Source organism: Ceratotherium simum, chromosome 16 (assembly GCF_057802395.1).
Source record: "Ceratotherium simum simum isolate JZ-2026a chromosome 16, ASM5780239v1, whole genome shotgun sequence".
Taxonomy (NCBI): domain Eukaryota; kingdom Metazoa; phylum Chordata; class Mammalia; order Perissodactyla; family Rhinocerotidae; genus Ceratotherium; species Ceratotherium simum.
Genome location: NC_141915.1, coordinates 44,415,057 through 44,440,236, shown reverse-complemented (window position 1 = coordinate 44,440,236; position 25,180 = coordinate 44,415,057). Strand labels below are relative to the sequence as shown.

The 25,180-nt window shown below is 43.5% G+C and overlaps 1 protein-coding gene across 2 annotated transcripts; it reads right to left on the bottom strand.

Annotated features, from left to right (window-relative positions):
* Nucleotides 1-6,210: 6,210 nt before the first annotated feature.
* Nucleotides 6,211-23,409, bottom strand: LOC101403066 (ADP-ribosylation factor 2). Of its 2 annotated transcripts, none has more exons than XM_004432598.3 (5): nt 23,265-23,409; nt 20,996-21,162; nt 15,299-15,409; nt 9,109-9,233; nt 6,211-8,037 (listed from the first exon to the last, which is right to left on the bottom strand). In XM_004432598.3, the coding sequence occupies exons 2-5, from the start codon at nt 21,141-21,143 to the stop codon at nt 7,876-7,878; spliced, it is 546 nt and encodes a 181-aa protein (XP_004432655.1). In that variant the 5' UTR covers nt 21,144-21,162; nt 23,265-23,409; the 3' UTR covers nt 6,211-7,875. The 2 variants fall into 2 exon arrangements, with proteins under 2 accessions (XP_004432655.1, XP_087297460.1); XM_087441334.1 differs by lacking the exon at nt 23,265-23,409 and adding an exon at nt 23,049-23,218.
* Nucleotides 23,410-25,180: the final 1,771 nt, after the last annotated feature.

The window sequence follows — 25,180 nt, the reverse complement described above, 5'->3', positions numbered from 1 at the left end:
CCTTCAAAAGCTAAATTTTTTTCAGAGCAAGAATAACAGGGGGCCAGCCCCGTGGCTTAGCGGTTAAGTGCGCGCGCTCCGCTGCTGGCGGCCCGGGTTTGGATCCCAGGCGTGCACCAACGCGCCGCTTCTCCGGCCATGCTGAGGCCGCGTCCCACGTACAGCAGCTAGAAGGATGTGCAGCTATGATATACAGCTATCTACTGGGGCTTTTGGGGGAAAATAAATAAATAAATAAACTCTTTAAAAAAAAAAAGAATAACAGGGAAGAGATGTTCAAGGCAGATGACGTGATGTTAATAAAAGACTGAAAAAGAGTTAAAGCCTCCTTTCTCCTAATTTTCTTCCATTTCCTTTGTTAAGGAGAATAATCTTCAACCTGGAAAGGTTAACAAACACCGTTATGGGGTAACTGGGACCCAAGACAGACGATGCGGCGCTCCAGGGGAGCCCCGCTGATCTACACGAGCTCAACTCTCCTAATTCCAACTAAATACATCTGAGAACTTTCCAGTGTGACTGCAGATATTTACCTACTGGTAAATATTGAGAAACCAAGAAGCTGAGAGGGGTGGGGAAATGTTGCCCAGGTTTGAGAGAGAAGGTGGATTCCAGAATTACAGATTGGTGTGTTTGATGTTGACCTGTAGTCAGATGGGTTTTGAGCCCTTACAAAAGATGGCCGGTGTTCCCAGAGGCCAGTGTGGCTTACTAAGGGTAATTGGTCAAATTAAGCTCATTTGCACTGTTGACAGATTGGTACATGGAGGCACTGCTATGCATATTGTATACTCAATTTTCGCAAAGCACCGACAGAATCTTTCAGGATTCCTGGTGGGCAAGGTGAAGAAATAAGGGCTAGATTTAAAGTATGATTAACGAAATTGTAGGTGGCTGAACAGCCACTTCTAAAGAATCGGGCAGTGCCCACTCTAGAGGGCATTACAGGTGCTCAGTGAGTATCTGTTGCATGAGTGAATCAAGCTGGAGGGAGGTTTCTGATGGCATGCCCCAGTCTCGTTCAATATTTCTTGCTGTTGATTCAGATGATGACTTATGAGTCATGGTATCAAATTTGCAGAAAGCAAAACTTGGAGGGAGAACTGATAGATTCGATGACAAAATCCAAGATTCAACATGAAGCCAACAGGTTGGGATGATGGGCCAGAGCCCATCATGAAGAGAGACAAATGTCATTCATTAGTTGCTAAAAGCAGTTGCACAAATGTAGAAGAGGGAGGTGGCTGCACCACATTTCATGTAAAAGAGATCCGCAGGTCTGAGTGCTCAGAAGCTCAGCGTGCTTCATTAGCATGAAGCGGCTGCCAAAGCACAGCGGCCACCTTAGCCCACAGAGGAGGATGAAGGAAGGAGAGAAGGGTCCCAATGTGCACTGCCCCAGCAACAACAGCTTGTATTTATTGAGTGCTTACTGTATGCCAGGACTGTGCTGTGTTTACATGAATGTTTTCTTTATACTTCTTTGTGAAGTTTTGATCAAAAACGATGTCCATCATACTGGAAGGGGGAAAGGTCTGTTTTATCCGTAAGATTTAGTTACTGGAAATACAGTGTGTGGAGTCAGTGAATTAAGGGCAATGTCAGAAGGACGAACAGAGTTGGTGGGAGAAGCTGCAGGGTGTTTACATTCCTGGGACCCCCCAGGGGAGGTGAGCAGAGAATCAAGTCAGATTTCAACCAAGTGGAGCCATGGGCATGGCTAAGGCTGAACTGTGTAGACCCCACCGCCCCCACCAGGTTGTCCCAATTGGGGAGCCTCTTCCTCAAGTAAATGGACTCTAAGGAGAAAGGCATGGAATAACAGTGATTAAGGGTGGAACAATATATGGCCTGTTAGCCCCACCTTGGGGGTAGTTTTGGGGAGGGGCTTGTCCAGTGGACAAAGGGTGAGATTAAGAGGAGACTCTTGAAAAAAAACCAGGAAAAAAAAAATAGGTGGACAGATTGCTGTAGATTAAAAGAAACATAAACATAATGGGTAAAACGTGACTGGATCCTGGTTTGGAAAAAAAAATTACTGCTATAAAGACAACTGGGAGACAACTGAGGAAATTTAAACATGAACTGGAAACCAGATGATATTAGAAAATTAGTATAGATTTTCTTAGGTGTGAAGATAATTTTGTGTTTGTGTTTAGAATATCCTCATGCTTAGGAGATCCACGCTGACATTCTTCAGGGTGAAGGGTCATAGTGTCTGCATGTTATTTTCAAATGAATCAGCAAGAGAAGTATATATAAACAGAGATCTATAGAGCAAATGTAGCAACTGTGAACCATTGTTGCATCTAGCTGATTTTGTGTTTGAAATTTTTCAAATTAAAATGTTAAGGAAAGAGAAAGAAGGGAGTAACTTCTTCGGCATCTGAGGCAGGCACAGCAGCAGATGTTTGTGCCCCCACCCTCCCCCGCATCGTCTCCCCCCTCTACCAGAGACCAAAGCTCTGTGGGAGGAACGCCCAGTAGGCAGAGAGGGCAGAGCCCCTTCTCCTGGTGGTTCGCATCCGCTGGGCTGATTAGCAGCTGTGACAGCTTGCTATCTTGGACCGCTCTCCCTCACCCTAGCCATCACTAAGCCAGGACAAGCCCACCTAAAGGGGGTGGACAGCAGGACCCCTCAGAAAGGTGAGGGTCAGCACAATCCTCCATAACTCAGATGGAGACACTGATGCTCAGAGAGGTTGGTATTTTTAACCATGGTCACAGAGCAGGCCTATAGTGGAGTGAGGATTTGAACCTAGAGAGCCTTAACTCTAAGATCCAAACTGTGAACCACGGCTCTGGGCTGGCATCTCAGAATATCACTGGTCCCCACATTTTAAGAAGGATGCTGACAGATCAGAGCAAGTGTGACAGAGAGCTACGAGGAGAATAGGAGGGGCTGGAAATCTTGTCATATGAAAACCCCTGGGGATTTCTGTATGGGATAAAAAAGACTTGGGGGGAATGCAATGATTGCCCTCAAGTGCTGAAAGAGATGTCATAGTGCAAAGCAAAGAAGTTTATTCTGCACAGCAGGATAAGGACAAGTGATAGAGTTCAACTTTCTAAGGATTAGAGAGAGTTATCTCAAACTTGAACGGGCTGCTTTAGGAGGTACTGAGCTTCCTGGCACTGAACGCATTCAAGCAAAGGCTGGACAGCCACTGCTCAGGGTTTCTACTCTGAGATGCCACTCTCCATCTCTTCTCAAAGTGCCTACAGCACTACTGAGACCTACTGACTCGGCACCCTCGTCGCTATTGGTTTCAGGATTATAAACTTCATACAGCTTTATTGAGATAATATTTATATGCCATACAGTTCACCCATTGTGAGCAATTTGATGGTTCTTAACAAATTTATACAGTTGTGCAGCCATCACCACAATCCAGTTTAGAACACTGTGATTATCGCTCTGGCTTTCCAAAGAACATTATCAGCATCCGGGGTAGGTCCGGGTCTGCCTTGGCTGTGGTCTCCACCGGCGTATAGCGCATCTGTGTGCCCTGGCCCTTCCTCCTCCACCCACGGCTCATTCCCCCTTGTGTGTCAGCTGACACAGTTCTGCACATGCTGCTCTGTGTCCCTGGGCTCTGGGCCCTCCCTAGATGTCTCCAGTGGGCACTTTTGCTTCCTTCCCTCCCCGTCGGCCCAGCTCTGGAGGCCAATGTCTGGTCTTCAGTACAGAGCCCAAGGCAGCAGTGTGTGCTGGAAGGATGTGGGCCCTGGCGCCCCAGGAATGCATTTGGATCAAGGCCATGTGGCCTCCAGCAAGTCACTTTATCTTCTTGAACCTTGGTTTCCCCCTTTGCAAAGCAGACATAATACACATGCCTTGCTGGGTGTGAAGATCAGATGACGTATGTAAAGTGCCTCGAGCAGTATCCAGGATGCTCAATAAATAGTAGTGATTACTGCTTTATGATTACCGCTGCTAACACTGCTGCTGCCTACCAGCACTCACAAGCCCTCTGCTCTAGGTGCCTATTTTGCCTTTCTCTTCCAGACATATCCCTGCCTGCGGTCCCTGTTTTCTGGGTCACTCTTGGTGTCCACGCAAGAAGATGGATTCTCCTACACTTGGGAACCCCCATGGCCCACTCTAGCCAGAGGGTTGTGCAGGTCAGTGGGATGGAGCAGCAGCACCACCTAGTGGCGACGAGCAGCAGCAAGCTATTTACAGGCCAAATTAGTAGCTAATCTAATGAGCAGACACCGTGGAGGTCACAGTTCAGTGGTCCGTCCAATGCTTGCGTGTGGCCACAGCACTCCCCTAGGGGCCTTTAGATGCCATGCATTAGAAGAATAAAGATCAAAAGAAGAAGGAAAATCAAAACAGGAGAAAACTTCTCGGCGTGGTGCTCCTCAGAGACCATGGGTGGTGAAAAAGCAAAGTTTGAAATGTGTCCCCACCAAATCTATAGACAGAAAGGGCATCAGTGCCGAGTGGTGGCCCAGCGCTGAGGGGTATGAAAGAAATGGGGTGAGACTGCTAAAGGGTACAGGGTTTCTTTTCAGAGTGACAAAAATGGTCTAAAATTGATTGTGGCGATGGTTGCACAAATCCGTGAATATACTAAAAACCATTGAACCGTATACTTTTAAACGGGTGAACTGTATGGTATGTGAATTATAGCTGAATAAAGCGGTGACCAAAAGGGTGAAAAGAATATTGAACATTTAAAAAGATAAAAGTGTCTCCAGAGCACATGATCAGGTTTTCTGTATACTGTCTGACCTCCACCAGATACCCATGGACAAAAGACTCAGGCGACTTCAAGGTGTCGTACTTCACTTCACTTGAAACCCACCTCGACAGGAGTATAAACTCTCCTGTCCTGAGCAACTCACATGCAAATATTCTCAGCCTTGAGGCATTATTTAAAATAGATCAAATTACATGATCCACAATACATACAACGGACTCATGGAGCCCCCACACCACCCCCATGCTCTCGGTATTCACGCAGAGTTGTGCCCCGGCAAGCCTGGGAACTTCCTCTCCAGGTGGGCAAATTGAGGGTCAGAGGCTGAGTATCCCACTGAATCCAGCTGGAGGATGGGCGGAGCTGATTCCAGCCTCGGCCTTTGATCCCAGATTCAGAGCTCCTGCCACTCTGATGGGGCGACCACACATCCCACTTTAGGCTCTATGTCCCCGCATTAATTAGTACCACCTTCCTCTCAAGGTAATCAATTCCAGTCACCTAACTATGGGGCAGTCTTTTCCCTGGGGCTCCGCCTCATCTGTCATCAGACTGACGCCCGGGACTGGTGCTGCCGTCAGGCCAACAGCACCTTGGCACTTCCTAAAGCACCCCCAGTTCCCCAGGCCCCACACCAGCCCATAAGGGGCAGATCCCTAGAAACAGAAAGTAGATTAGTGCTTGCCGGGGGCCATGGGGAAGGGAGAAAAGGGGAGTGGATGCTAATGGATCCAGGATTTCTTTTTGGGGTGATGAAAATAGTCTGAAATTAGTAGTGGTGGCTACACAACTCTGTGAATATACTAAAAATCACAGAATTTAAAAACAAACCAAAAAAGGAATAAAGAAAAAGAGGGTGAGGGTAGGGGGACACGGCAGTGTGCTTTTTTAAACAAGCATCCCAGCTGGTCTCATTAGCATCTACCATGGTTAGAAGAGGACAGAGCATTCAGCAGGATCAGAAGGTGACTAGAGCGGGAGAGAGGACACAGCCCCACCCCCTCCCACTTCATCTCTCCTATAACAGTGCTGACAGTCTGTGGCCAGCACTGCTATTCACTTTCAGACCTCAGGTTTCTCCAGGGACCCACCAGAGCCAGGCGTTCAAAGGTCTGGGACATTTAATCCTCACAGCCATACAAGGTAGGTGGTATTATCCCCATTTAACAGTCAAGCAAACAGAGGCTCAGAGATATGGAGGTTAAGAGTAACAGGCCTGAGGCCAGCAGCTTGGGAGGGACACAGGTGGGATGTGAACATGGCTTTCAGGGACCCACGTCCTTGCTCAAAGCCACTACACTGAAGTGCTCCCATTTACCCCAACTCCCCAGCTCCAAAATCACAGAAAGAGCAAGACTGTCGTTGAAAGTGTCGAGACGAGTACAGGGAGGACAGCACCTCTGCAGCTGTTTTTGTACAAGTGCCTGGGAGTTTTCAATGGAGAGTCTGCTGGGATGGAGGGGGAGGGATTTTAAAGTAGTTCAAGACATTCAGAAGCACGTGGCGGTCCTCTGCTCCTTCCAGAGCAAGTTCTTTATTGTCCAACCAACCAACACGTGTCTCATGAGGCCTAGCACCATACGAGGTACACTGTACTAAGCATAAACACAAAAGCCTAAGACACAGTCCCTGCCAATTTGAGGCACACAATCTGGACATTTCTCAGGAATTACTCCATGGTTAAAAATCAAATCTGGACTTAGTTGCAAGTGTTGAAATGAACATTCTTTAAAGTCAATATTTTAAAGAAAAACATTACACCCTACATTTATCACAGTATGAAATTTCTTCCTAGTAACAGCAACTCCATCGATATCAATAAACAAGGTTTACTTTTCTTAAAATTCACCGTACATTCCCCTCCTCTGTAATTTGAATAAAGGTTTTTTGAAAAAGGAATTTTAAAACATAAAGCTTAGGTACAAATTTGGCCAACAGCCATCTGGGCAAAAGAGCTCTAGACAACTGAGTGCACTGAGCTCATTTCCAAGCCATTTCTATCAATATTTTAAAGACAAAGAAAGCACATTTCCACAGAAGACATTATTGCCATCCAGAAGAGGGAGTCAGTGCCACGGAGAGCAGTCTAGACTAGACATTTTTCATAGCAAAATTGAGCACCAACTCGGGGGCAATACCAAGGGTTGCCAGGAATTTTGTCCCCAAAATCAACTTCTTAATTCTCTCACAAACTTTCAGAACTCACAGGCATGTGGTTCTGGGAACAGAAACTAACCCAAACCAAAAGTTGGCCTAAGAGACTGTACATGGTGATGAGTCCATCCCAGGAGCGAACCTCCTGCTTCGAGCGCAGAGCATTCAGCACAGAGAGAGCAGTGGGAGCAGCAGTCTCACGAGCCTACGCCTGAGACGGTGATGTAGGACACAAACATGACGTCACCTCGCTTCCTTAACCTGACCCTCGCTTGACTGTGTGGCCCCAGTAAGAGCCTCAGCCTCATGTTGGGTTATTACCCAATTTGGTCTCCATTTGGCAAATAAGGGCAGGAACTAGCATAAGGGAAGGACTGGATAATTTTCTAGTGTTACAGAGTCTTGATACTCTAATGAAAAAGATAACTGGTTCCTTTAAATAAAGCACGTTAAACCAGGAAATCTAGGTTGAACATAATTTAAGGGAAAAGTTCAAATCTGAACTTCCATCCTGTGGTAAGCAAGTGCCTTTTTTTCTTGAGGATCGTTTGCTTTAAAGCACTGAAAAGTGAGCTGCTATCTCTGGCAGTGATGGGAAAGAATGACAGTTCCTTCCTATTTACAAAAGGACACCAAAGTCTAACAGGACCCCAGGTGTGCAGACGCCAGATCCAGGACTGCACAAATGAACTCAGTCCACACGCCAACTCTCCCCCGCGTTCCCACCACAAAGACCACTCTGGCTATCGTGCACCAGTGAGCCCTCTGGACTCCGCCATCAACTGCAAAACTGATCATCAAAGCTATTGAAACAGAAGGTAGCATTTAAAATGTAACACTGGTTTTTCTTAAAATGTAGGACAGGTTTTCTTACAGCATGTATAAGGCACGGTGTGAGAAAGCTGCTCCCACTCCCAGCCACACACCCACACTTGGCTCCTCACACACACACATGCACACAGAAGAGGCCAGCTGATTTTGCCACGATGCACAGGGAATAGATCACTTCCGATCACTTCTGGTTTTTGAGCTGGTTGGAGAGCCAGTCCAGGCCTTCATAAAGCCCATCTCCACTGGTGGCACAAGTAGCCTGAATGTACCAGTTTCGCTGGCGGAGGGAATGTAAGCCGAGCTTGTCTGTTATCTCTGCTGCGTTCATAGCATTGGGAAGATCCTTGAAAGAGAATATTCAAAAGTCAGTTTATAATGTTGTACCTACATAATGAAATATTATGCTTTTCCCCCAAAACCTCCCCTAACCCACAGTCTTATCTCAGCTGATGGCAACTCTAGCCTTCTAGCTGCTCAGGCTAAAACCCTGCAATCATCCTTAATTTTTCTCTTTCTCAACTCTCTCAACTCCATATTAAGAAATCCTACTGGCTCTACCCTTAAAATACATTCAGAATCTGACCACTTCTCACCACCTCCATAGCTATACCCTGATCCCACCACCATCATTTCTCACTCGATGACAGAAATAACTTCCTAATTGGTCTCTCTGCTTCTGCTCTTGCTCCCCTAAAGTCTCTTCTCAACCCAGCAGTCGGTGCAAGTCAGATCAAGTTATTCTTCTATCAAAACCCTGAAACAGCTCCGTCTCTCTTGGGGTGAGAGCCAGAGTCCTTATGAGGGTTTGCAAGGCCTTCATGATCTGAGCCCTGTGACCCTCCTAACTGTCCTGCTTAACTTTTTTAAATACAGCACTCACCACATGCTATTATGTTATAAAATTTACTTATTTAGTATGTTATTAGTTATTATCCATCTCCCTTAACTAGAATGCAAGCCGTACAAGGGCAGGAATCTCTGTCTATCTTGTCCTCTGATACAAGGCCTTGCTCAGACACCATCTTATCAGAGAGGCATTCTGGCCCTTCCCCACATCCATCCTGCCCCCTTCCTCTGCTCTACCTTGCTCCACAACATTTCCACCAGGCACATATTTATTGACTGACTCTCCTCCCACTGGAAGGTAAACTCCATGAACACAGGGACTTTTGTCTGTCTTGTTCACTGCTATATCACCAATACCTAAAACAATGCCTAGATCTTAGTAGATGCTCAGTTAATATTTGTTGAGTGAATGGATGAATATTAGATGTATGTTGAAAAGGCAACAGAGGGAAAGATTATGGTAGGGACTGAAGAGAGGAAGGCAGACATCTAATTTAAATATCTATATTTTTAAGTGAGCACATGGCAGTAAATTTCAGTCCCAGTACTCAGAAAGCCAACGACATACCTGTTTATTTACAAACACCAATAAAACTGCATCTCTGAGCTCATCTTCTGCTAACATTCTGGTTAGTTCTTCTCGGGCCTCATTGACCCGCTCTCTATCATTACTGTCAACCACAAAAATCAGACCTGGAAAGAAATCACAAGCATGTTAGTAACCTGAACCTGGAAAGGGCAGCCATTTATATGTCCCCCAGCTTCTCCCTGCTCACGTGTGTGGTTTCACTGAAAGCAATCAATATGGAAGGATATATGATCTCTAGAGTTAGGAGGCCTGCTGTACGCTCAAGCAGCCTATCTTTTTCAGAAGCATCACAGCCTTATACCAGATTAACAATAACAAGAATATAGACAGAAAAGGTTAGGCTCATTTTTAATCACTTCATTTCCATATCACGCCTACATAATGAAGTCTCAATAAAAACTATTGACATCAAAGTTCAGATAAGCTTCCTTGGTTGGCAATACTTTGCGTATGTTACACATCAATGTGCCGGACAGGTAATGCACCCTGACTCAATGGGAAGAGGACAATGGAAGCTTTGTGTCTGATGCCTCCCAGATTTCGCCCTATGCATCTTTCGCTTTGGCTGGTTCACTTGTATCCTTTTGCTATAATAAAACTGTAATCGTAAGTATAGCACTTTCCTGAGTCTTGTGAATCATTCTAATGAATTATTAACCTAAGGGGGTAGTGGGTACCGCCAAATTTGTAGCCAGCTGATCAGAAGTGACAGTGGTCTGGGGACCCCTAAATTTGCAGCTGATGTCTGAAGCGAGGGAGTTTTGTGCCCATTTGGCCAAACTCCAGGTAGTTAGTGTTAGAAGTCGTTCCAGCATCAGAGAAATCCCACAAAACTAGAGACAGGTTGAAGAAAGGTACCACCACATTGTATCTGAGCAAAGGTGGTTGAAACATGCACAGATTTGGTCACTGCCACATTGGCTGGAGGAAGTGGTAGGGCCAAAAGATCTCCAGAAGAGGTACCCAGGAGGAATCCAACACATATCCAAACACAGAATAGTGAAGATTCTCTTAGCAGTGGTCCATGTGGCAATAATGATACTAATAACTTGGTGGTTAGTTGACAATAAACTCTCTATGAGACAAAAATGTGAAGTAGCTGCTAAAAGAACTAATCTGATCCTAGGCTGTATCAACAGCAGTGACAGCAGCTCAGTTTTTAGGATACGGGTGATAAAAAGCCTACTCAACTGTACGTTAGTCAGAACATCCTGGGGATGTTACGTGGTCAGTGCTGGACCACACACTCTAAGACAGAGGCAAACCGGAGGGATTCAAAGAATGAATAGGATGGCAAAGGAATTAGATTCCATGTCATATGAAAAATAATTGATATAACTGGGGATATTTTCCCTAGAGAAAAGACTCACTGGGAGGACTGACAGCTGTCTTTCAATATCTAAAGAGCTATGACATAAAGAGAGGTTCAACTTGTTCTGTGTAGCTCTAGAAGTAGATGGAAGATAAGTGGGTACAAACTACAGGAAGTCAACATGCTAAAGAGTCCACAGAACTGAAGGGGCAATGGGCTGCCTCAGGAGGCACGCCTGTCACTGGAGACATTTGTCCCAGCTTAAGCCACAACTTGTGGGGACACTGCAGAAGGGACCCTGCTGGTAGGAAAAGGGTAGTGGGATAAGATGACCTCTTGGTTCCTTCTGACAATGAAAGTTCACAACTACGTCTAGGAGGGAAAATCAGCACTGGCCCTCTGCCCCTTCCCTCGGTGCCTCCCAGGCCCTCCCAACAGCTGCCTGACAGCTGCTCTGGAGCTGGCAGACAGGAGCTCCCAAGGCTTCTGAATGTTTGGGGCTTGCCTGCAAGTCAGTCATGTCTGTTATATCACATCGGATTAAAAAAAATGCAGAACATTCAACACTCCCCCCAAAGATCTGATATGCTACCAGTAGTTCTCGACTCTGATCAGAACTAAACAAATGAGGTTATCCAGGAATTCGAGAAGATCCTTAGTCTCCAATGCAAAACTGACAGGGTGGAAGCTGACATGTTATCCCTTTGCCATTCCTAATGAAAATAAAGGCTTATAAATATTAGGTCCTATTTTATACTCTGTTTTAATTTAGAGCCTTATCTGAGGAACAAAAGAACCTAGCATGAGACTGACTACACTCTTGAGCTGAGAGAACCCAGAAAAGATAAATTTATACATGAAGAGTACAATTTGTTTTTAAAAGGGGGGAGGAATATATATCAACAGCTGCTTGAATATGCATAAATATCTTTCAACAGACAAACAAGAAATAAAAGTAGTTGTCTATGGAAGGGGAACTGGGTGGTTAAGGTACAGGAATGGGATGGTGACTTTTCACTATATACTTTTATTTCTTTTTGAATTTTGAACCATATAAAAATATATTGTCATTTAACAAATTTAAATAACTGAACCTATAATCAAGGAGAAAAATCTTTCCATATGAGAATTAATAGACCATTTTATGCATTCTATATGATAAAATCAACTAAGAAATCACATAAACATTCAAATTCTGATCTATACAAGAGAAACCTACACACAGTTAAGTGTCTTAATAGAGAGCTAAAAGCTATCATTAAGTCTGCCATACTCAACATACTGAAGAAGAAGAAAATTCAAATTAAAAAAGACAGCCTGACCTTTGGGAAGTTGCAAGAAAAAATAGGGGCAGCATCCAAAACTATGCACGGCTGAGATATTTGGAACCACCAGTCGCCATGTGTTAATTTCATAAAGAGCTTAAATTACCCACCCCAAAGTCCTAGAAAATAGCCAGTTCCTCACCATCAAAGCAATAGTTACTGAAATTTGAAACAATTAGGCTTGTTACGAATAGAAGATTGAAAACAAAACTGCATTTCAACTTGCTGACTGAATATAACAATTCTGAATAGGGTAGGCAAAAGAAATCCTCCCAGAGAATGAGGAAGTAAAACCTCTAACAATTTGGGCTCTGTAATGGTTAATTTTATGTGTCAACTTGACTCAGCCACCGGATGCCCAGATATTTGGGTCAATTATTCTGAGTGTGTCTGTGAGGGTGTTTCTGGATGAGATTAACATTTGACTGAGTAAAGCAGACTGTCCTCCCCAATGTGGGTGGACCTCATCCAATCCACTGAATGCCTGAATAGGACAAAAAAGAGCAGTAAGAGGGCCGGCCCATGGCATGTGGTGGCGTGGTGGTTAAGTCTGGCACGCTCTGCTCCAGCGGCCCGGGTTTGCAGGTGCAGTTCCAGGGCTCGGACATACATCACTGTCACCCATGCTATGGCAGTGACCCACATGCAAAATAGAGGATGACTGGCACAGATGTTAGCTCAGGGCTAATCTTCCTGAAGGAAAAAAAATAAAAAAGAAGAAGATTGGCAGCTCAGGAAGAATCTTCCTCAGCAAAAAAAAAAAAAAGAGCAATAAGAGAGAATTCACTCTCTCTGCCTGACTGTCCTAGAGCTGGGACATGGGTCTTTTCCTGCCTTTGAATTGGAACTTACACCACTGGCTCTCCTGGTTCTCCAGCTTGCCAAATGAAGATCCTGGGAATATTCAGCCTCCATAACCATGTGAGCCAATTCCTATATAACACATCTCATATATACAAAAAATATACTCATACACACATATATATACATACTCATATATACATACCCACTCATCCATCCATCCTATTGGTTCTGTTTCTCTGGAGAATCTAATACAGGCTCCTGTCTGAGTGCCTACTACGTTTCAACCACAGAACTAAGCATTTTACAAAATTAATCTCATTGAAGCCAAATGATACAGCACAGTACGTATTACCTCTATTTTACAGATGAGGAAATTAAGACAGAAAAGATTACTTAACTTTCCCAAGGTTTTATAGCAGAGTTGTGGTTCAAATCCACGTTTTCTAGCTTTATTAACGATGAAGAATTGCAATAGTTTGGCCAATATGGCAAGTGCCAATCCAAGATAAATGGACACTCTGAGTATCAAAAAGTATATTGTCTGCAATGGACTGAAACATAAAGATACAAAAATCTAAAAGTCATCATGAAGTTGCTAGGGTATCAGGATGTTTCTCTGAAAATCAATACAGGGAAAGAATTAAGCATTTTTCCTGCCTTTCTTGTATAAACCATTTTTCAGAGAAAACAAATATTTGACGAAGGAGTTTCTTGTTTAGAAGGATTTCAGCTAATAAATGCAGATGGAATGACAAGATCTAGAAAAATCACCATTTTGTAACTCCTAATGAAATAATGGGTCTAGTAATAGTCTTCATGGATGCCAAAACCATTAGATGAAAGGTTAATAGGGAACTTTATTTGGGGGGAATTAGGCTGATACCATCTGAATCCACTTAGCATCATAAAAGTGTGACACTCAAACTTCTGTGTTAAATGTGATACAACAGGAAGTATTTAGCACCACTTATGAAGCATTCTTGCCCCCAAAATGAACCAGAATCTAATCAAGCCTCTAGAACAAACTACCATTTTACAGGATATCCATAGATAGGCAAACAAGTTAAACGACACCACAATAATCAACCAAATCCAGAATGTGGGATAAACACCTAAAAAACAGCAAAGAAAAAAGAGAGGGGTTACCTACTGTAGAATAACAGGCTCAAGTGATGTAACAATGAAATGCAATGTGTGAACTCTGATTCCTGATGCAACAAACCAAACGTGGAGAGGATATACCTGACACAACTGGAGAAATCTGAATAAGAACTGGGTACTAGATATTAAAGAATTAGTATTAATTTTGGAGATGTGATAATGGCATGGAGATTACATTAAAAAAAAGGCTTTATCAATTTGAAATGAACACTGAAGGATATATGAGTAAAAGGCATCATATCTGGAATTTGCTGTAACATATTCTGGGCAAAATGTCAATCACTGTTGAAGCTGGGTGATGGGTACATGGGGGTTCCTTATGTATCCTCTCTCTTTTTGTAAATGTTTAAAATTTTCCACTAACAAAAGTGAAAAAAAAAAAGATAAATGTACTATTTTGAGGAAAGACATTCTAAAATCTATAGGCTGAGAAAATAACTGCAAACAGAGTTAAGTGCCAGAGGTAACAGCTAAAACAATGATATAAAATATAAAGGAATAGTCGACTTGGGTATTTGGTCTGAAAAGAGCAGCAAATATAAGTCTTTTCTATGAAACACATGCAATGAAACCACCATTGGTAGTGGAATCTTCAAAATTAAAAGACTCCAAATAAATTCTAAAATGAGTACGTAGATGCCATATGGTTATGATTCTACATGAGAATCAGGCTGTAAAAACTATGTGAACAGTTACGGATATCTTGATAGGCAATATTCTGTAAGGTATCATTTACCCAAAATATAATCAATGAAAAAACTCAAATAGATTGATGGGGGAGTGGAACACACTAAAACCCCAACTTTTAACAAACCAATGATAAGGAAATAAGGTAACAATCTGGGATATTCATGCCTATTTATGTACTTGTTAGAACAGTAGGGCAGCAGGGAGGAGCTGTGGCCACACAAGATGCTGAGATTTGGGATTCCAGCCATCCATGTTCATCTCTTTCTCCCCAGAGGCATGATTTTTAGATATTCTCAACAGGTTTAAAAGAGTTTACTGAATTCAAATTCTTCAAAAATTGGTACTTCATCTAAGGCACATATAACTCTCAATTAACCAAAAGATAAAATTCATCAGGATAAACATTTTCTAACTATTCTAGATTAAAAGGAGTTTCCTATGTAAGGCATTAAAGTCCAAGTACTTTTTCTAGAAAGGCAGGAACCATTTGTCAAAGAGAAAGCTCCCCAGTAAGTGTAAGTGGGTCATCAGAAGAGAAGGAATGAGTGACAGTCCATATAAAGCAGAGCACCACAAGGTTTTGCTTCAAGCATCCCTCTTTTTTTTTTTTTAATAATTTTATTTATATTTTCCCCCAAAGCCCCAGTAGATAGTTGTATGTCATAGATACACATCCTTCTAGTTGCTGTATGTGGGACGAGGCCTCAGCATGGCTAGAGAAGCGGTGCGTCAGTGCGCGCCCAGGATCTGAACCCGGGCCGCCAGCAGGGGAGCGCAAGCACTTAACCGCTAAGCCACGGGGCTGGCCCCTCAAGCATCCCTCTTTAGACCCATTTAATATAAACAGTTCCAAGGCAATAGATAGGATAATCTTTACCTTGGGTGTTCTGGAAATAATGTCGCCACAAAGGTCTGATTTTGTCCTGGCCACCAACATCCCAGACTGTGAAGCTGATGTTTTTATATTCTACCGTCTCCACATTGAAACCTAAATTGAGAAGATGGAGAAAATTTTTAAGACTTTTGCTGGTTGAACAATTCAAAATAATTTCAGCTAACATTTAGACAGTACTTTTAATTTACAAAGCAGCTTACTAGTCAAAGATCTACAGCTTACAAAACAGAATATGGTAGTCAGCTTGCTCTTCCACTCGTCATGACAGATGTTTCAAACCTCCTCTACTCTCCCATCTCCCCTCTTTCTCTCGGCGTCCTTCGGAGCAAACAGAAGCCACTAATGGGATTGACTCCCACTTCCCATACGCAATGTAGAAACCTACCTACGTCTTCACCCACACTTTTCTCCCTCCTCCTTTGAACAACAGAAGAGGGCAACTACCTAATGCCAATTCCATCCACCTGTGTGCCAGATCCAATCCACCCACACTGTCTGGAACCTTTTACTACTGCTATTCTCTCCCCCTATCTGAAATCTCCAACCTGTTCTCAACACGCTTAAGCCTTTTACATCTTTCAAAAAAACCCTTCCTTGACGCCACTTCTTCACCTGCTACCACCCTCTATTTTCCCTTTTAAGGTCAAACTTCTCTAAGAAGTTCAGCTCCATTCACTGTGCCTTCTTTGTCCGTCACCTCTCGCCCAACAAACAGTACCTTAGATCTACTTCACCATGTTCTGTGGCTGGTCCCGCCAAGGTCAGCAATGATCACCATGTCAACGAATCCAACACATGCTCTTCAGTTCTTATGTAATTTGATTTTATCTTTATCTTTTGTAATAAATTTGATTTTGACACTACTGCTGACTCCCTCCTAGAAACTTCCCTGGCTTCCCATTTGCCTTCTATTTCTATGGCTGTACCTTCTCAGTCTCCTTAGTGAGCTCAGCCACATTTAATTGATCTTTTAATGACGGAGTTGCCATGACTCTGTCCTGTCCCACTCATTCTCCTCTTTCCACACCCCCTCATTCCTAGGGCTTCATTACCATCTTTGTGCTAACAACTCTCAAATTTATGAAACTGGGGGCCAACTTGCTTTAACCATACTCAGCTGTTTGTTTGCAAAAGCAGATAATGCATTACTAAAACCCACCCTATGGATAACATTTCTGAGGCTTGGGTCACCATGGTAACGGGTGGACTGCTTGAGTTTTTCATGAACTGAGAGTCGACCCCGCGTCTTCATCCAGTTCAGGCCGGTTGAGAGCACCAACCCATCAACTTGGCCTGTGCAAATGCTCCACAAGTGAACTTTTTGGTGCTAAGGAGCTAAAAACTCCACCCTCAGATCACGGTAACGCTGCCATTTTGTGAACATGTGTCCTATGAAGAGGCACGAAGCTTGACTACGCTTGCGCAAATCATTAATTACCTCATTTCTCCCTACCTCCAATCATCTATTCCCACACTTCAGACTGTCCCGCCCCCTTATCCCATAAATATCCCTGAGTCCCCATTTTCAAGGAGGTGGATCTGAGATTGATCCTCCCGCCTCCTCGCTTGGCCACCTTGTGATTAAATCCTTTCTCTTTGCAAACTCCTCATCTTGGTGATGGGCATAATCATGCAGCGGGCAAAACGAACCTGGTTGGGTAACATTTACATTACCCCAACCCAGGTCTCTCTTGCGAGCTTCAGGCTCATAAGCCAACCTTCTAGCCAACATCTTTGGTTAGACGTCTCAAAGGCTCCAATAAGACAGTATGTCAAAAATTGAACTTCAAGTTTTCAATCTGCTCCTTCAACCTGCTCCTCTGCTAGTTATCCCCGCACTGACTTCATTCCACAAGCTGGAAATCTGGGACACATCCCTGACGCTTTTAACTCTCTCATTCCGAAAAATCTCATTACCAGATCTTATCAATTCAATCTCCTAAATATTTAATAGTCACCCTAACCCAAGAAACCATCATTTCTAGCCCATTACTGAAACAGCCTAACTAATCGACCTATAGCTACCCTTCCTCTCTCCATCCATTTACTATTTTCTCATCAAAGCTAGCAATGTGGTCACATCACTTCTCTACACATTTATGTTTGACTGAAATATTTAAAATAAGGGGAGGGGCTGGCCCAGTGGCCAAGCAGTTAAGTGCACGCTCCGCTTCGGTGGCCTGGGGTTCGAAGGTTCGGATCCCGGGCACGCACCGATGCACCGCTTGTCACACCATGCTGTGGCAGCATCCCATATAAAGTAGAGGAAGATGGGCACAGATGTTAGCTCAGGGCCAATCTTCCTCAGCAAAAAAGAGGAGGATCGGCATCAGATGTTAGCTCAGGGCTGATCTTCCTCACCAAAAGAGAAAGAAAGAAAGAAAATAAATAAATAAAATAAGGGGGAAAAAAAAAGAATAATCTCTCCTTGGCTTCCCACCCCCAAAATCCCAAACATGATCGTCAAGACCCACCACAACCTGGCCCTGCTCACTTTCCAAATCTCATCTTGAGTCATGCCTTGTTTCAGCAAGAGCACTCAAAACACTGCAGCAATCTAAATTCTTGCTAAATGTATAAAGGTGTACATTCATAAATTCAATGCCATTTCAATCCTAAAGTGATAGGGGAAAGGGAGGAAGGGCAGGAAACTTAGCAAAATGATCTTAAATTTAATCTGGAAAAGTAAGCAAGTAGGCATAACTAGGAAATCTCTGAAAATGAATAACAAATTATTTTTAAAGATATTATGAAACCCTAGTCATATTTGAAGTAATTGAGTTCAAATGAATACAACAGGGAGTTGTCCAGAAAAAGACACACGTACCCATGAGAATTTAGCATATGATAAAATAAGGCATTTGCATAAAGTAAATGAATGGCATTGGACAACTGTCCACCCCCGTGCATGACCAATACGTACGTGGCTATTTAGATTTAAGTTAAATACAATTAAAAGTTCAGCTCTTCAATCACACTAGCCACACTTTAAGTGCTCCACAGCCACTTGTGGCTAATGGCTACCACACTGGAGAGCACAGACACAGACATTTCCATCACTGCAGAAAGTTCTACTGGACAGCACTGGCCTACTCATTTGAAAAATATACCTAAATCCCTACCTTACTTACAGAAAAAAAAACTTCAAGTGGTCAAATATTTAAATGTTTCTAAAAATGAAATAAAAATAACCCATAAAATTAGCAGAAGAAAATTTTGGTGAATACTTTTATGATCTTGGAGTGGGGAAGACTTTTCTAAAAATGATACCAAAACTAAAAAGAAAAAAATTGGTAAATTTAGCTACCTAATAATTTTGAACTTCTGTCTAGCAAAACACAGAAAAAACAAGGTTGAAAGACAATCAACCGGGAAACAACTAATATGTGACAAGAGTTGTTCCCGACCCACGATGTCCTTCTTCAAATCCTTAGGATTTGAAGGATTTGAAGAAAAATCCCAAAAGAAAAATAGCTGAACAGTATTAAAAAAGAGTCACAGAAGAACAAATACAAATGGCCAATGGACGTTTGAACATATTCACTTATAATAAAAGAAATCCCAACAGAACTCAGTGTTTTTTTCTTTTCAAGACACACAGCCTGGCAAATTCCCCAGAGAAATGAACACTTTTTATAGTTGGTGACACAAGCTTTTTGGAGAGCAATTTGGCAATGCACATTAGTTTGAACATAGCAATCCCTCCTCCAGGGATTACTGCAAGGAGATAAAGTACGTGTTTGCAAAAATGTTCAAGATGCTCACTTCAGCATCGTTTACCAAGAACCATTGCAAATAACCTAATCATCTATCAATGGAAATCTGTTAAAGATATAGCCACATAATGGAACACTTTCCAGTTATTAAAATTTGATGTTGATCTGTGTCGCTTATTATTTAAGCCCCAAAACTTAGTGGCTTAGAACAATGATTCCCACCCCCCCCCCACCAATTCTGTGGGTTGCCTGGGCTTCCTCTTGCAGCTGCATTTGGCGACTGAGTCCGGTGGGGGCTGGGCTGGGCCTCTCCCTCTCCAGGTGGTCTTTTTATTCTCAAGGAGCATCGAGCTTCCTCATATGGTGGTAGAGACTTGCAAAAGGGCAAGACCCAAGGCACAAGCCCTTATCAAATCTTTGTTTGAATTACATCTGCTAATGTCCCCTTGGCCAAAGCAAGTTCCGTGGCCAAGCTCAGCACCACTACGGAAGGTGACTGCACAAGGTGTGAATACTGAGGGGCATGATCCACTGGGGCCATCAGTTTAACGATCCACCACAAGATCATTATTCAACTCATCCGCCAAATATTTACTGGACACCTACTATGTGCCAGGCATTTCGCTAGGCGCCTGGGGACAGTGGTGAACAAGACAGACATGACTCCTGCTCTTATTTACACTGTTGGGAGGAAGAGAGACAGTGAGCAAGCAATGACAAATGTATTGACGGTTACTAAGAAGTTCAAGTTGCTATGGCAACTTATAAAAGGGGAAAACCAGTCAAAGGGGTCAGGAAAGGTGTCTCTGAGAAATAATGTTTAAACTGAGACCAAAAGAATGAGCTGGCATTAGCTACACAAAGGGGGGAGGGGGCTAAGGAAGAAGGCAGGAAAGCATTCCAGAGAGGAAATGACACAGAAAGATCCAAACATATTGTCTAACGCAAAATAAGTTGGAAAACAGCATGCATATGATTTTACAAATATATTACCAAAATCTTAATAGCAGAGTGTTTTTTAACACTTGCTTATGTTTTTCTGTATGTATGACATTATGGAAGCAGGAATTATTTTTATAATTGGAGAAAACCAAGCAATTATGGTATTTTCATTTCAGACTAATAACATTTTTTTAATTGTGGGTATGAACATTTTCTCCATCTGGTTTCCTCCTCCTTCAAATGTTGCAATCTCTGAAGCTACTGCCCAAGTTGGAAGTTGATCATTTGGTTCCTGTGCCTAATCCAACGTTCAGAACACTCCTGCCGTTCTCATGCCATCCTGTGGAGTCTATTCTCACTCAGGGGTTTGGATCCAGAGGCAGGTCATAAGGCAAAGATTAAATTCTGTCAAAACCACCTTTGTAAAACCCTTAACTAGCTCACAAAACACAGTGCTGGTTCACAGGAATAACTACACTGCCAGACTGCCCTTCAGCATCAGAACAAATTAGATTCTGCAATTGGACACTAGCTCAAATAGTTGGCTTGAGCCAGATGAAGAAAAAAAATTCACACTGCATCTTTAAACACTAGGAGCATACTTCGTGTGAGAGATGCTTCCACTTAGAAAGGCCAGCTGGAACAAAGACTGGCTGAGGGGGCAGCAGCAGGTTCCCAGCTCCCATCTCAGGCTTAGGCTTGGATACACACTATCTGGGAGGAATGGATGGCATAACTGCCCTCACTGTTTTTAATCATTCTCTTTTTCTTTTTGCAAAGCAGATAGGGTTAAATTTGCTAACGTAAATGTGTTCAGATGATGCCCCTGTAAACCTACCAATGTGCTAGAGAGGCGGGGGAGCAACTAGGAAAGTATATATGACCTGGTTTGGGCCTCAAAAAGTTTACGCTTTGGGGGCAGATAAGATTTTCAAAAAGAAATATTCAATAATGTAAGAAGCAGGCAAAAGTATAAGAGACTAAAATTGTACATTGGTCTTGTCACAGGTTGTTAACATACCTATTGTAGGGATGGTAGTCACAATCTCTCCCAGCTTCAATTTATACAAGATGGTGGTTTTTCCAGCTGCATCCAAACCCACCATAAGAATTCGCATCTCTTTTTTCCCAAATAGACTTTTAAACAGTTTTTCAAAAACGTTTCCCATTGTAATTGAATTCTGTTACCTGAATGAAAAGAAAGGCAAGTCAAGTAATTGTTCTTTGCAGAAATATAGAAATGACAGACACAAAATACAAGTCTGTATTAGAGGTGGCTCCTAGTAAAATTTAAACAATTTTTAGTTTGGCCAATAAGGAGTAGTGTGTCTTGTTTTCAAAGAGAAACTCAACTAAGCCTTTTGATGCCTTGCCAGAAAATTCTCTTTTCCACTGCAGCAACCAAGTGGGATATGTGGAAGCGCAGTCTCAATGCCACCACCATGGTGCCAGGCTTCAGTCACCTCAAGTACGGAAGCAATGCCACATCAAATACATCTAAATTCTCTTGAAAGGAGAACTTATGAAGCAGAAAACCAGTTTATTTTACACAATGTGAAGCAAAGTCCTTAAGGCAGGTGAAATATCAATATCTCTTAGAAATTTAGTAGCTGCCTTTGGCTAGCAGACAGTATCAATACCCAGAAAAGATCCTAAAAAACTTCGTGAGGAAATACAGCATTGAGAAACTGCACCGCTAAGAGAGAAATTAACCAGGCAAAGAGCTGAAGACGTACCACAGTGTCCAGTGTTGACCATCACTTTACTCTCAACTAACTTTTTAAACTTTTTATTGAAATGTAATTTACAAACAAATATAAACATACATGTCAACTGTACAGTTCAATGAAATGTCACGAACCAAATCAAAAAGATATGATTACCAGCCACTCAGAACTCCTCCTACCCCCTCCCAGCGTTACTCCCCAAAAGGCAATCACTATATTGACTTCTAACAGCATGAATGTTCAATATTTTATTTTTCAGTGGAGTGCATAATATTCTATAAAGGAAGGCAATAGTAAAGATAGACTAGCTTTGCATAAATTTACTCTACAGTCTTTTCTTTTAACAGATCAGTCTATCTGAAATGTGAGCTTGACATTCTAATTAAAGACTTAAAAGTACTACTGTGTCTACACCTCTAACCAAGCTCTTGGAAGTCTACAAAGATTCTTCAAACAGGAAAAAAAAAAAAAATCCTTGTTCCAAAGACTACGATTTTCCTTTTAAACTGCTAACCAAAGGAAAACTTTACTCCTGGACAGAGCAGTGGGACGGTGCAGTGGGACGAATGCACTCCCATTCATCCGCACCCTAGTGACCTCAGACGGGAGGTCACCAAATTCCAGAGGCCCCACCTCTAAAATTCAATGGTTTCCCACAGTAGTTTAACACCATGGATGATGTTCAAGCACATACCATTCCATTCTCTGAGCAGAGAAAAGGGGCAGAGTTTTTATCCTGTACACAAATGAGGTACAGGTGAACTGCTACAACCAAAGAACGATGAATGTTTTAATCATTCACAGAAGGTCCATATAGAAAGTATATAAAAGTCCAGTGCATGGCAGCACTCAAAATCTTGCTGGGCGACAAAACTAGAGATTCCTTGTCTTTGTTTCCGAAAACAGACAAATCTCACAGATGAGAAAAACCGTAAGGAACGTGCTGGGGGAGGAAAGGTACTTCCCACTTAGATGTCCTTTGAGGCAAATACTCGTGCGATTCCCCCTCCCAACCACACACGGTACATCTCCTAGTTTCTCCCTCTGGCTTCTCTTTCCCTTGTCTTCCCACTCATCTACCAGAGGCGCCCAGACCCCGCTGCGCCGCTGGAGACCCCTAGAAGACGCCGCCACCGAGCAGGGCGCCTCTTCGGCACGCTCACGCTGCCCTGCGACAAGCACCAGTTGTCCACCGGCGAGAACCGGCGGCGAGACCTCCAGGGCACGAACGAAAGCGGGCGGCCAAGTGGGCGTGTGCGGCGGGTAGGGACGCGCGCCCAGTCCTCGGGGAAGGCCTCTGAATGCCCTTTCTGCCCGACCACCAGAGCGGGGCGGCCTCACCCTCACCTGCGGGCCCTCGGGACAGCGGAGGGCACCACGACGGCCGCACCAAGCCTCTCTCGGATCCCGCAGCCCCCGCCCTGCAACAGGCAGAGAAGGGACAGCGAGCCCAGCCCCTTTCCGCAAGCCACCCGCTGCTCTCTAGTCTCCTGCCCGCCGACGGTGCGGAAATCCAACCAGGCCTTGATTGCCGCCGCCCCTTCTCCTCAGCCCGCGACTCACCTGTCCCCAAACTGAGCACGGCTCCCAACACCTCTACCTTTAGGATTTCGGCTCCCGTCTGCAAAATGGCGACTGACGCGGGGGCGGGAACAGGAAGCAACCAATCACCCACGGCCTCTTGGAGTTTTTGCACCAATGAGCTCGAAGTTCTGTGAGTGACGGCACGTCTGGCCAATGCAAAAGAAAATAATAGCCGGGGGGGGGCAGGAGGCCCGCCCCTCGCGACCTAGGCGACGGCACGAAGCTCTGGAAATGCCGGGTTCATCTTCCAATAACAGCTCACTGCGTCCCGGCGAGACCCGCCCATGTGCCCCGCCCCAGTGCCGCGCGCGACCAATCAAAAAGACAGAAGGCTCGCCGATTTACTCCGCCAATCAACTGGGAAGAATCCCCAGGCTTGAACTAACCCCGCGAGCATTCGGACCAACCGGGTGGGGGCATGTGGGCGGGGCCAAGTTCATGGCGCTACTTAAAGAAATTTGCCGGGGTTGAGCTAAAAGTGGAAACTAGTTTGGGCGTTGTTTTGTAGGAAATACCCAGACACCGACACCGAAATTAGGCATAAGGAAGGTTTCCTATTCAGTCTGAAGCTAGACTGCCGCCCTGCTTCTAAACAGATTTTAAACAGTTGGGGAAAATACTAGCCACCTGCACCTTCGTTCAGACGTCGCAGAACCGCAGTCCTCACTTCCTGAGAAATGCTCTCAATAACTCAGCCCCCTAAACGCCAACTTGGTTAACTAAAAAGGTTACAAACGCCCGTAAATGGTAGATAACTGTACATGCTCAGAAAAACTAACATCTGTTGAATGCATAATATGTGCCAGGAAATATGTCAAGGACTTTACCTGCATCACCATAACGTCCCATGAGTTAGAAACTACTATCATTCCCATTTTACAAAGAGGGGGCAAATTAAGTAGCTGGGCAGAGATTCAAGCCTACGTCTGTCTGACATCTTAATCTATTTAACCAAATACTTTCCTGGTCACACTGATTGTATATATGAGGGTAAATATAAGTACGTGTGAGAGATTTTTCCACATGGCTCCTTTAAAGTATTTTTTCTGACTATAAAAAATTATACATAGTTATTTTTTTACAGTATAATGAAAAAAAAGGCACTCTCCACCAGAAAGAGAAGAAAAGGAGGAAGAGGAGGAGGAGAAAGGGAAAAGAAAAAAATCACCCATCATCCTATCATCCAGAGGCAATCGCTGTTAACATTGTGGTTTATTTCTTTCCAGTCATTTTTCCATGTGATTTTTTTTTTTTGTGAGGAAGATCAGCCCTAAGCTAACATCCGTGCTAATCCTCCTCATTTTTTGCTGAGGAAGACCAGCTCTGAGCTAACATCTATTGCCAATCCTCCTCCTTTTTTTCCCCCAAAGCCCCAGTAGATAGTTGTATGTCATAGTTGCACATCTTTCTAGTTGCTGTATGTGGGACGCGGCCTCAGCATGGCTGGAGAAGCCGTGTCCGTGCGCGCCTGGGATCCGAACCCTGGCCGCCAGTAGCAGAGTGCGCACACTTAATGGCTAAGCCACGGGGTCGGCCCTCCATGTGATTTTTACATAGTTCGGATTATGAATACATAATAGCTTTGTGATATTCCATCATACTCTGATTTATTTAATCATCTTTGTATAGTTCAATATTTACATTGTTTTTAAGTTTTTCTGTTATGAATAATGTTGCAGTGAACATCTTTTTTTTCCCCTGCATTCCTTGCTATTTTTTTAGGAAAAAATTCAGAACGTGGAACCACTGGGTCAAAACATGAAGATTTTTAAGGCTCTTGGTACACATTACATTGACAAATTGTTTTCTGAGTAGATTATACAAATTTACATTCCCATCGACCAAGTGAAAGCCACGTTTACTTCCTTAATTGATAAGCTCTTTTCGAAAAAGAG